Genomic DNA, 13,348 nt, shown 5'->3' with positions numbered 1-13,348 from the left:
CTTGATTATCTGCCCTTTATATGTCACTCCCTTTGGTTTCTACCCCATTAGTCATTGTTGCTGTTTGTGTTTCTTGTTTTGTTCATTTATTAATTAATTAAATGTATTCATTCCCTGAACTTGCTTCCCGACTCTCAGCGTACATCCTTACAACTATTTTACACCTAGGGTTACTATACATGATTATAATCCATTTTATAAGAGATTGTCCAAAATCGAAATTTTCCAGGCATTAATATATAAACTCCAGTCGTACTTTATCAAAAGCCTTTTCAAAGTCAGCTATGAATAGCAGGCCTGGTTTCCCAGATTGCTCATAGTGTTCTATTGTTTGCCGTACCTGCTTTATATTATCTCCAATATATTGTCCATGTAAAAAACCTGTCTGATTAGAATTAATAATGTCTGACAATACCTTTTTAATTCTATGCGCTATACATTTTGCTAGCATTTTTGCATCACAACACTGAAGTTACACTCCAATTTTTTATGGACTGGATCTTTATATTTACCACTTTGAATCCTGTTTCAGTAATAATGAAGGAGTGGTTAAGACATGCTAATAACGGTGCTCTGAGTATATCAAAAAAATGTTTATCAGAGTTATTGACCTCACAAGAAGTCAGATTCGAGTAACTTACATTGTGGTGCTGAAACTTGAAGCAGCAGCCACGGCACAATCAACCGGAAATGGACAGCTCATGGTGCTGAAAGTATGCACATTTGAGTAAACATTATTCATTTTAAACGTCTCAATTTTAATTAGGGTTATGTGTTGGAGCCTATTTCTTCCTATTTAAGAAATAAGAGGTAGGCCTGCCTGTTTGACAGATGAAATTAGGCTATAGGCTGCTATATCCATAGATTTGTTAGTCAATTCCTCCAACCACCATGCACTCTTTAAATAGCCCACCTCTGTGTCAAGGAAGGGCTGTTAAAACTTGAAGTTAGTTTGTATGAGAGGGTATGCCATAGCTCTTGTTAAAGTATGCCATAGCTCTTGTTACCTCTTGTTAAAGAAAAGGGCAAAAAGTACACTGTTAGTTTAAGATTTTGAAGAAAATTAAACGGATGTGATTATATACAGTTATCTATAACAGCACTTTGGTCCGCGATACTTAATGCTAGAAACAAGCTGTAAAATAGGAATACCCGGGAAAGACGTGACTCTGATGCATATGGGGATATCGTTGTTTAATTTGGAAATAATCTAATTCTGTCACTATCAATTGATTAAGCTATTCACTTTCTGTACAATAAAATACATTTAAACCCAGACAGCTTTTAGGGAAACACTTGTGACCTCTCGTTGGGTTAAGCCAAGGAAGAAGATTAGCCATCAGTTGAAGCTTACATTATTCTGCGTCAGTAGGCCTACTCGGTCTGGGGTGGAAAGGTAGGCCTAACTTGAAAGTACCGTGCTCAGATCCCTATTGACGTCTCAGATTTAATTATTTACAAACAGGGACAGTTTCATTGCAAATAATACACACTGTTTTGGCATTGTAGAAATATAGTAAGATGAACATATAGGATTATCTCTCTGTCTATACTGTAATTTCAGTCATTTGTGATTTATTAAAAAAGTTTCTGCTAATACTGTATGGTAACTCTATTGAAGTCGACTCTTGTACAGAACACTAAAGGTGTATCTCTTTCTCTACAATTTAGGAGATTTTAAGATATTTTGTTGTTTGTGATGGTACTCTAGGTGCGAGGGCCATCCTGTGCCACCAGTCAATTGATGGTGGATGACCTTCTGACCCCGTGCTCGCCAGGTGACCCGGCTGCCATAGAATTGACCTGGATGGATGTGCCTAGCGACAAGCTGCTGTAGCCCATCATCTGCATGGTGAGAAACACACATTCACAGCACAGACGTACTCACATTCACTGCTCACAAACATACTGGAACATGCTGTTTCAACATGCACATCCAGGCATTGCAAACTGACTCTCACATTTGTGTAATTACTGAACCATGCTCATGATTTTGTTTCTCTTCTGTGTGTGTCCCTCTGCCCTCCAGTCCGACATGCTGCCCTCACTATATACCACGCAACCCACAGTCAACATGGAGGTCTTGTTCAAGGTCAGGAAGTTCACAGAGGACTTAGAACAGGAGGGTTGAGAGGTCCTGGTTGGCAGGGGCTTTACTACTCCTTACTCAGTCTCTCCTATCAAGACCCAACTCTAGTCAAAGATTAGCTACAGTATTACAGCAGTATTACAACACTACAAACCTGCATTGGCAAGAATGATGGAGCATTTTAACTTACACACAATTGTGCAATGGACTTTTTTTTCATATCCCAACTCCCTCTGAGACACCCACAAGTGCCTTATTTTCCCACTTTGTCGGCTCCGGTATTTGAGCCAGCAACCTTTCGGTAACTGGCCCAATGATCTAACCTTGAGGCTACGTGCCGCCCCTTAGTGGGTCTGCAGGGTGACTCGCCTAGTGGTTCTGGAACCCAGGTCAGCAGCACTACATTCTTGTGTGTCTGTATAGTTGAGGGTATATTGGTTTAGTAATACTCATTCCAGTTCTGGTCCCAGGGGGGATCTCAATATTGTTACACGTAGCCATGATAACCAAGCTACCCTGACTTAATTAAACCTGAATTCAAAAAGAACAAGATGTGCTTGTCATTATTTTAACTTGTATTATAGTATACCCACATTTCTGTCCACAACTTTTTAATCAGGTAGTAATTAAACAGATACATGTGCTGCCTTTCCAACGGATGTAAAGTTCCAACACAAATATTCATTTGAAAAAGCAATAGACTTTCACATTGTAGGCCTGTTGTTTAAACAATGTAATCATAATATATGCCATTTAGCAGATGCTTTCATCCAAAGCGACTTACAGTCATTTGCACATACATTTTACGAATGTAAAATGGTGGGATCGGCATGCTCTACACAGGGTCATCATTTATAATGTAATATGTGTTTATAACAGTGCATGACGTTGATACGTCTATAGCAGTGTAATAGGTGTTTATAACAATGTACAGCACATCTACCAACGCACCGATGCGTTTCAAGAGCCTAGACTATTTTGTTTCAGAATCCTCAGACCCCTGACAGGGAGTAGCATAGGGGATAGTGCCATCTAGTGGAATGGAAATTAAACTATTATTCCAGATATTATTTAATAAAGAATATTGAAAACCTAAATTACTTTTCAGAGATCAGAGAAACGAAACAGAACGCATCTTGAAACAGGGAAATATACCACAATTTGTGATGTGTTCAAGTAAACGATGGACTTTTAATTTGAAGCTTTTTGCTCGATTTGGACCCATTAATGTCGCTGATTTCAAGGAGCTCTCCTGCGCATCATTTACTTCACAAAATCCCGCAAACGTGAAAGCGCCAGAAATAAACATCGCGAGATTGTAAATATGTGTGAGAGTTAGAGATTTGAAGGCAGACGCTTTCATCCAAAGCGAATTACTGTAATGCGTACATACATTTTACTTTTGTGTGGCCCAGGGAAATGAGACTTTTTAGAGCTTTTCGAAGCAATTTTTGTATCTCTTTCTTTGTAATACTGTATGTATTCAATCATTTCGAATTGATCACTTCCCAATTGGCACATAAATCAATTCAATGTTTATTCCACGTTGGTTCAACGTAATTTAATTGAAATTGCATGGATATTGTGTCACAGTGAATTTTATAATCTGCGGTCAATTTCATTATGTTTTCATGTGCCATGATCCTGACATTTGACATATGATCCTCATAGGATTAGGCTAAATAGTTTCAGTGGTGCAGTAAATGTAAACTCAATTCAATACGATGTGCATATACGGTACATGTAGCTAATATAGCTATTAAACCCATGTTCAGTGACTGTAATCTGTGACGCAAGTGGCCGAATATGTTTGTGAGTTCAATGGAAACCACGGTATTGTTTAAAACTACAGTGTAAATGATACATGAAAACGTGCTTTTATATCAGTGTGACAGATTCACAATACCGAGCGTGTCTCAAACCGTCCCGCGCTTTTATCTGCCTAAAGGTATCTTCACGCAGGACTGGATAGGCCTTTTGGATACGCTTGTCCAAGGTAAGGATATGCGTCAAGCTATAGCCTACTTTTAATCTTTTAGTTCCGAACTCAAGTTACTCCAGTCAAGTGATTAATCGTAAAAGTTTGTTGTTTTGACTGTCAGAACAAATAACTTCGATGGAATATTCCAAATTACAATGGCAATTATGCATCACAAATTCACAATATTACTTGTATTTCAATGATTCATCCAGGCCCAAGACATAGTCACCTGAAAGCTGTGTAGCAATAATTCCAGCTCCTGACCCATAGGATGGTAATCACATACATGATTGGCTTAATCAAGAATCATGGATACCTTTCATGTGAGTACTCACACACCAGATTTTTTTGACATACCTCAGAAGGAAAGATACCTCAATATCTGGAAGCACTGTTTTATGTACAATTGTTAATGCTATCTCTGAAATGTCTAACAAAATGTTGACTTGATCGTTTCATCAAGACCTTCTCATCACGAGTTGGAACTAGTTGTCAACATTGGGACAGTGCTGCCCAAAATAACAGGGGCCAATATTTTCATGGAGGTAAGCACTACGTTTCTGATGGGTTTAAAGACTGTATTACATTATCTACATTTGAGAAAGTAAACCCCAGCTGTTGTTATTCTTTTCACAGGGAAGGACAATCCCCATTATGCCATGAATGGTTCATTGCTGAACAACCATAGATATGTTTCCTCTAATTTGGCTCCCGTTCCTCCAACAGTGAGCAAGACCTGCCAGCAGAGCTCACTGGAGTAGGGAGACATCCCGTCATCCTTTTGGCGCCTGACAAAGTACACTTTTTTCCTTCTAAATAACCCTATAGTAACATCTTCTGCACAAAGTTACTAATAAGATTGGTGTTAAGTGAGAAAGAATCCTAGAGATGGTCCAATGGGCATGGTCTGAAGCCTCTCGTCATCTCAGTATGTTGAACCGCCTGATTTCTTGCAGGCTTGACATTCAGATCCTGCTGAACGATGTTAAGCAGTCGATTAACCACATGCAGGGGACGCTGAACACCATGCAGGGGCAGTGTATTGAGTTGCAGACTGCCATATCTAAGGTAGTGTCAGATGAGTCTCAGATACAGAAGAATAGGTCTATGATGGTATGGTGATATGGATTGAGATGGTGATTATAATAATGATGACTAGCGGTACCCCACCCTACTGGCAGTAAATCATTGGATCTGATTAATTCAATTCAATGCAATTCAATCTTTGAGGACTGCAACCATAGAAATACAATTTATTTACACTAATAATAAGCTATTGTCAACTTCCCGTCTATGGTTATCTTGCTCATTGCTCACTGTTACCCTATGTGTGCAACTATTATTGATTTATCACAGAAAAATTATTTGGTTGCAAATGTACCTGGTACCATGTAAATAATTGTTAGGCTACTCATTTTGAATCCACCGGTGGCAACTTGTGTGACCATAAAAGTCTGTGTGCGACTGGGCACAGTTAAATCATTTGGTTACTGACCTGCCCTACATCATAGAAGGCCCTTCAAGTCGGAACTAGGAAATTCAGACATTTCTGACTCGCTAACTCGTTATGGAATGATGATTTCAAGTTTCCCACTTGTGAAGTATCAGAATCAACCAGTAGGAAGATCTACGCTAATAACTTACATTCATTTAACTCTGAGATTCCATGTTTCCGATGGCATGTGAATGCGTCAATAATTGCCATGGTAATTTTGAATGTTCAGTCAGTGAGCATTATGGGTAATTGTCCTACATACTTACATCAAATGCTGTAGTAACAGTGTCATTCCAAACACAATAAATGTGAAAATTAACAAAGAATCAAAATATTGCTAAAGTGAAGAAAATCAACTCAAAATTGTAGGAGGAAATGCCCCTGCAGCAGGGAGGCTTACGGTATTATAATATATTGTAGATAACATTAATATAATTTGTGTATTTACAGTATCAGCACACATACAAATGAAAGTATATGCTATGGATTGATGTACACTGAGTGAACAAAACATTAAGAACACCGTCCTATTGAGTTACCCCCCTTGGTGGTGTACCATTCTTGATACTCAGGGAAAACTGTTGATCGTGAAAAACACAACAGCATTGCAGTTCTTGACACAAACCGGTGCACCGGGCACCTACTACCATACTCTGTTAAAAGGGACTTAAATCTTTTGTCTTGCTTATTCACCCTCTGAATGACACTCATACACAATTCATGTCTCAATTGTCTAAAAAGCATTATTTAACCTGTCTCCTCCCATTCATCTACACTGAGAAGAAGATTTAACAATTGACATCAATAAGGGATTATAGCTTTTACCTGATTAGTCTATGTCACAGAAAGAGAAGGTGTTCTTAATGTTTAATACACGCAGTGTATGTGTCAATGATGTTACAGATTCCAAGTGGTTAATTTTTTAGGGAATGACTATATGCTCTATATTATACCTGCAGATCATCATAGCAGCCAAAGTTGCTGTGCAGAGGGAGGAGATCCTCCGAGCATCAGGCCTCATCCCTGAAGAGAGGGAGGACATCCTCCTCACAGCCGTCACAGAGGGATGGGATTCTCCCAGCAGCCATCATCACTGCACAGAGGGAGGGGATTCTTCCAGCAGCTTCTATCACTGTGCAGAAGAAGAAGATCCTCAGAGCATCAGGCCTCATCCCTGCACAAAAAGAGTTGATCCTCCTGATGGCCAGCGTCCCTGCACACAGGGAGGGGATTGTCCCAAAGGCTAGTGTCCCTGCTGAGAGGGAGGTAATCTTCCCAAAGGCCAGCGTCCCTGCGCACAGTGAGTGGATCGTCCCAAAGGCTAGTGTCCCTGCAGAGAGGGAGGAGATCCTCCTCACAGCCAGTGTCCCTGTGAAGAATGGAAACAATCATCCACAACCACCTCCTATCATCCCCATGGTGGCACCAATGTGGAAATAGGATGGTGGAGCATGTACTCCACCTGTGGATTTCTATTCCAAGAGAAGAGGTCACTTAACCTTACCTAATTAGTAAAGAAATGACCATTGTGATAGCGTGAGAATAATTTGTGATTGTCACGCCCTGACCTTAGATATCTCTGTTTTTCTATATATTTTGGTTAGGTCAGGGTGTGACTAGGGTGGGTACGCTAGTTTTCTATGTCTAGGGTTTTTGTATGTCTAGGGTTTTTGTATGTCTAGGGGTGTTGTATGTCTAGGGGTGTTGTATGTCTAGGGGTGTTGTATGTCTATGTTGGCCTGATATGGTTCCCAATCAGAGACAGCTGTTTATTGTTGTCTCTGATTGGGGATCATATTTAGGTAGCCATTTTTCTCGTTTGTGTTGTGGGATCTTGTCTACATTGAGTTGCCTGAGTGCACACATGTAGCGTCACGTTTAGTTTAGTTTAGTTTAGTTTAGTTTAGTTTAGTTTAGTTTAGTTTAGTTTAGTTTAGTTTAGTTTAGTTTAGTTTAGTTTAGTTTAGTTTAGTTTAGTTTAGTTTAGTTCAGTTGATTTAAAATGATGTGGAACTCTACTCACGCTGCGCCTTGGTCTCATCTTTACGACAATCGTGACAGTGACAGATTAAATGTTTGGCTCATGTGAGTGTATAGCTGTAATACTTTCATACATTTTCTACATAAAACAGGTTTAGCTCCATTTGACTTTTATATTTTAGTCATTTAGCATACGCTCTTATCCAGAGCGACTTACAGTAGTGAGTGTATACATTTTCATACTCCGGTGAATCTCTCCAGGATTTCGCATGCATTTTTTTGATATTTGCGGATAAATATGCTAGATTTTGCAGCGACAATTATGACATTTTGCATAGCAATATGAAATAGTTTTGTCCAATTTGTTGCAAGAATGTACTGACAAGGGGGAAAACTGTGACTTGTGGCTTGATTGAACCATGTTATGCAGTAAATGTGCGGTGATTGGTTGAAATTGCGAGCCCTCTTTTTGTACCGTGGTAATGGGTCAGTTCTATGCGATAATATTGTGATGTGACTATTTTATGCAGAAATAGTTTGGTGATTGGTCAAATTTGTAAGCCCTCGCATAATATGCAGGGAATTGTTGATTTTGCAACCAAAACAATGCGATTGCAGAGTCCTGGAGTAACCTCCCAGTAATCCCTGTGACTGCGTGTAGGTTAAGATTGGGTTGTAACAGAGTATCAGAGCGAGACGTTCCTACCTGTCAGCTAGTAATTGTTCTGTATGGTGACATGAGCAGAGTGGCCTGACTTCTCCCACTTATTACAGATGTCCGACTTGGATATGTTGAGCATCCTGATATGATGTCCATCACCAAGCCGGAACACTCCGAGGCCAACCCTCAGTGCCAGACTGGCAGCCGGCCGGTGGCTGAGCCCGAGACCCCTGCTGTTCACAATAACAGTGGAGGCTGGCTCAGCTGGGTCTTTGGGAGTGGAAGAGCTAAGGAGGTTCATCTACCTGAGGACAAAGACAGATCTGTAAGGAACTGCTTCTTAACACTATATTCTATGTAGAGACAATTGAGTGGATTTAAAAAAAAAAAAAAGTGTGGCTTGCTTCACATTGCTAATAATCTTCTTCCTCAGATTGTCTGGGATCCAACTCTGCACAGATGGGTTAACAAAACTGAGCCAAAGGCTGAGGTAGACACTTAAATTCAATTAAATTAAAAACAGTAAACAACCATTGTATTTGAACTGTGATAATATTACTAACAATTTGGAAAATGTGTTGATGTGTTTTACAGAACAAGTGTGTACAACCACCTCCACCGATGGGGACATATGGATATCAGGGGAACACTGGCAGTGTCCCCAAAGGAGTGAATCCTTACTCTATGAAAGCAGGTGAATATTGCTTTGGAATACATGTGGTTTAACCAAGACTGTCAGCCAATCATATATGTCCCTGGTGGTCTCCTGCTAACGCCTTTCCCACTACCAGCAGGTCTATGGGGCAACAGATACCCTACAATGATGGGACCAACTCAAAGCCTCCAAGCTATGGGCCTGGACTGCTTCCTAGACAGCTCTCTGGCTTGCTCCCTCCTTCACACTTTGACCTCAAGGCACCAATGGTTGTGCCACCTGACACTCTAACTTACTGAGGTATGACTCTGGAAAATCCTTTCAAATTGTATCCATTCATCATTAACTAAGATTTTACTTTAACATAGCAAATGGCTGAAGTAGCAAGAATGTTAACTATTTTTGTCCAACAGGCCATTTTCTCAGAGTGGATTTGCCATACAAAGATTTTTTCAGCATTAAAAATGTATTAATGCATCGCAGTGCTAACTGCACCACCAGAGTCTCTGGGTTCGCGCCCAGGCTCTGTCGCAGCCGGCCGCGACCGGGAGGTCCGTGGGGCGACGCACAATTGGCATAGCGTCGTCCGGGGTAGGGAGGGTTTGGCCGGTAGGGATATCCTTGTCTCATCGCGCTCCAGCGACTCCTGTGGCGGGCCGGGCGCAGTGCGCGCCAGCCAAGGGGGGCCAGGTACACGGTGTTTCCTCCGACACATTGGTGCGGCTGGCTTCCGGGTTGGAGGCGCGCTGTGTTAAAGAAGCAGTACGGCTGGTTGGGTTGTGCTTCGGAGGACGCATGGCTTTCAACCTTCGTCTCTCCCGAGCCCGTACGGGAGTTGTAGCGATGAGACAAGGTAGTAATTACTAGCGATTGGATACCACGGAAATTGGGGAGAAAATGGGAAGAAAAAAATAAAAAATAAATCAAAAATAAATCAAAAAAAAAATGTATTAAAAGATTATCTTTTAATTAAATCACTTCTTTGTGTCCTCATGTTCATTATACAGTATATATTATACAAATATATTTTATTTTAGACATTACAACAACATTTTTGTGCATTTTGGATTTCCTACATTTACTTATTGTACAGACAAGTATAATTTATACACATATGTTTAAAAAAAATATTGTTTTATGTATTCCATAGACAGAACAAAAAATATTTAAATGCATTTTGAATTCCTAAATGTCAATATTTTTATTTTCTGTGTCACGTGTTTACGCCCATTGATGTACATCCTGTATGTTACCCTTCCAATGAGCTTATCATATAAACTACAATGCGAAAAGTACGGTTTACTTCACTTTTAATCATGTCAGCACAGGTAACAGCCGTTTAAATTATTTCTTTAGTTTTTCAAGCTTACTCTTCCCAATTCACTTCAACTATATTTCTTTATTTCCCATGGGCTTCACCAGAGTACCCCCTAGTGGCTGGAATACAACTGTATTAAGCCCCTTACAACACCTCCCTACAAAAATGAAATGTTGTCCCAAACATTTCACTGGCCTCAAAACAGAAGATCTAAGTACTGGTCATGAGAACAATGGAGAAAACTGGCCCAACAGCCATATAACTATAGACATGTCCAGTCTGCCTTCATGGGCAAAGACGCAACCCCCACTAAACATTATCACACTGAAATTTGTAAAGGTAAATGAGAAAATATATACACATCAGAACATCTCTAGTTGGTATCCTGATAAGAGATTGGCAGCCCTAAAGTGTTATCTGTTAGAATGTCTCTGGGCCTCCTCTGCCGGGCTGAACGGCGGGGCAAGGTCATGGGTGACCCCAATGAATCAGTGTCCACTTCATCATGAGATGATTGAGTCTCTGAGCCCTCAGCTGTTTCCATATTTACCCCTGTCCTTCCGGGCTCTCTCTGAGGACTGGCTGGCACTCCTTCACAGTGAAGTTTGTATCAGTCTGACCCCGTTCCTCACTATTATCTGATACTAGTTGTGTGCTACTCTGTCTGCTCTCTTCATCCCTACGTGGCCTATTGATGAATACTGGATAAGAATCCTCATCTGAGATCTCAGACTCAGCGCTCTCCCCATTTTGCTGATTTTGCTGGGGTGGATCCCTTCTCCACAGACCTCTACTGGGAGTTTCAATAGGTTCCTCAAATGGTAGGGAATTACATGACATGAGCATATTGCGGTGCAGAACCCGGGCCCTGCCTGTACCGCTCTCGGGTTTGACCTCATAGACAGGGCTGTCATCACCTTTCCTGGTTACCACCACATGTATTTGGTCCCCCCAGTGTGATCTTAGCTTTCCCGGCCCCCCACGTTCTGACATGTTCCTCACCAGTTCACGATCCCCTGAGACCAGAACCAAACTCATTTTCTTCCGATCGTAGTAGGCTTCAGCCATCTGTTGCTGCCACTTCTTAGCATAATCCTGGTATGATTTCTCCTGTTCCTTTATCTGTAACCCAAAGACAAGGTCAACAGGTAGCAGTGGAGTCCTTCCAAATAGCAGGAAATACAGTGAGAACCCAGTAGCATCACTGGTGGTACAATTATATGCATGAATGACCTTGTTCAGATAATCCCCCCAGTTGGCCTTTTTCTCTTCATCTAGTGTGCGCGACATTGACAACAGTGAACGGTTAAATCTCTCCACCGGATTCCCCTGTGGATGATATGGAGAGGTTCTGGAATTGGCTATTCCCGTACAGTTCTGCCAGGCTCTGAATAACTGATATTCAAACTCTCTTCCCTGATCATGATGGATTTTTGACACAAAGCCAAACTTTGGGAAAAAATCATCAAAGCTTTTTTACTGCAGTTTTCCCTGACTTATTTCTGGTGGGGTAGGCTTGTGCAAGTTTTGTAAAGTTATCTAAAATAACTCAAATGTCCTCGTAGCCCCCTCTGCTTTTCTCCAAATGCACATAGTCAATTGAAATCATCTGGAAGGGAGCTGTAGCTCGTACATGTTGCATTGGGGCCCTAGTTATTACACTGAGTTTCTTTTGTTTGATACACTTACACACTTTGGTGATAAAGTGTTCAATGTCATGTTGTCATAAGTTCAACACTGTTCCTAGATGGGCCCTTTCAGTGTGTAAGTACTTGTAAATCAGTGTTCTATACTGACTTGGTACCACAACTTGTGTCCTTTTTGCTGTTTTCCTTTGTAATAATCCATCTGGTGAGACATGGAGCCTGATCCACTCTTGCAGTAACTGTTTGACTTTGTATGACTCTTGTTGACATTCTGTTAGTTTAGGCTTAGTCCTTTGACCTTTCAGTTCCAAGATTCTCGATACAGCCGCTTCCTTTGACTGAGCCTGCATGATATCATGTGGAGACAGTCGGTCTGGAACTGTTCCACCCCACCATGACAGCTCATCTTGCACTGATGGCCTTAGTGTGACCTTGGATATCCACATTACACAGTCATTCTGTTGTCTGAACATTATTGAGTGTTGCTTTTACCATTTCAAGTGAGTGTTTCTCTGTGCATTCTTCCATGTAATGTTCAGCATGCAAAGGAGAGCGTGACAGAAAGTCTGCGTCAGTGTTTACCTTTCCAGGACGATACTTCAGTGTGAGATTAAAGTCAGACAGCTCTGCCACCCAGCGATAACCGGTGGCATTCAGTCTTTCTGTAGTTGGTACATCTGTCAAGGGATTATTATCACTGTACACTGTCACAGAGGGAGCATAAAATAGGTAATCTCGGAACCGCTCAGTCACTGCCCATTTGAGGACCAAGAATTCCAGTTTCCCTGAGCGAAGGTCATAGTTTCTCTCTGCTTGAGTCAGGGTGCGGTTTTTGTTCAGGAGCCCCTGAAGGTGGCTTTTCACCACAGCATACAAAAGGGCGTTGCACACCGTTCTATCTCTTTGACACTGGTATGTTATCAGTCAATGTTATCTCCATTCTGAGATTTTCAATACACCCTATGTCCATGTCATCTTTGGCGAAAACAGCTGATTCCTCTCTGAGCATCCGTTTGACTAATTCATGTTGTTCTTGGCTCAAGTGCTGAACCTCTACAGGTGGGTCCCACCACTCTATTTGACCGTTGTCAGGGCCAGGCTCCGGTGGGGATCTGTCCTGAACCTGTGCTACAGTAACCTTTTCTCCACTGGGCACAGGAACCGGGTGACACGCTACTAATCTCTGTAATGTCCCTATCACTGTTTGTCTTGGTAAGGTAATGTCATGTTTGGTAGTATTCACTACTGCAATGTCAACTTTTCGAGATGGCCGTTTTGATGTTTTCACGACCTGACTTTGTAGGTCCAGGCCCCAGATCACTCTCACGTCCGGTTCAAATAACACCATTTCATCATTGAAGGGAGCCCCTCTTGGGATACAGGGATAAATCCATTTTTGTTTGTCCACCTGGAATGACAACGTCACGTCTGCCTGCTGTAAGCAAGCATTTCTCCGTGTATTCTGAGTGCTGAAGCAGATGGAGTAGAGTCTTTGCCTTTCCCTGTCCTTGCTTAAGTGCATT

The 13,348-nt window shown here is 41.3% G+C and overlaps 1 protein-coding gene across 1 annotated transcript; it reads left to right on the top strand.

Moving 5' to 3' along the window:
- The first annotated feature begins 8,065 nt into the window (after nt 1–8,065).
- Nucleotides 8,066–12,468, top strand: LOC129812488 (protein transport protein Sec16A-like). Its single transcript, XM_055864106.1, has 4 exons — nt 8,066–8,531; nt 8,640–8,696; nt 8,801–8,900; nt 12,365–12,468. The coding sequence occupies exons 1-4, from the start codon at nt 8,352–8,354 to the stop codon at nt 12,466–12,468; spliced, it is 441 nt and encodes a 146-aa protein (XP_055720081.1). The 5' UTR covers nt 8,066–8,351.
- The last annotated feature ends 880 nt before the right edge of the window (nt 12,469–13,348 follow it).

This window comes from Salvelinus fontinalis, chromosome 16 (genome assembly GCF_029448725.1).
Source record: "Salvelinus fontinalis isolate EN_2023a chromosome 16, ASM2944872v1, whole genome shotgun sequence".
NCBI classification, from domain to species: Eukaryota; Metazoa; Chordata; class Actinopteri; order Salmoniformes; family Salmonidae; genus Salvelinus; species Salvelinus fontinalis.
The sequence above is the reverse complement of the archived record's forward strand: the minus strand, read 5'-3'. Positions and strand labels throughout refer to the sequence as shown.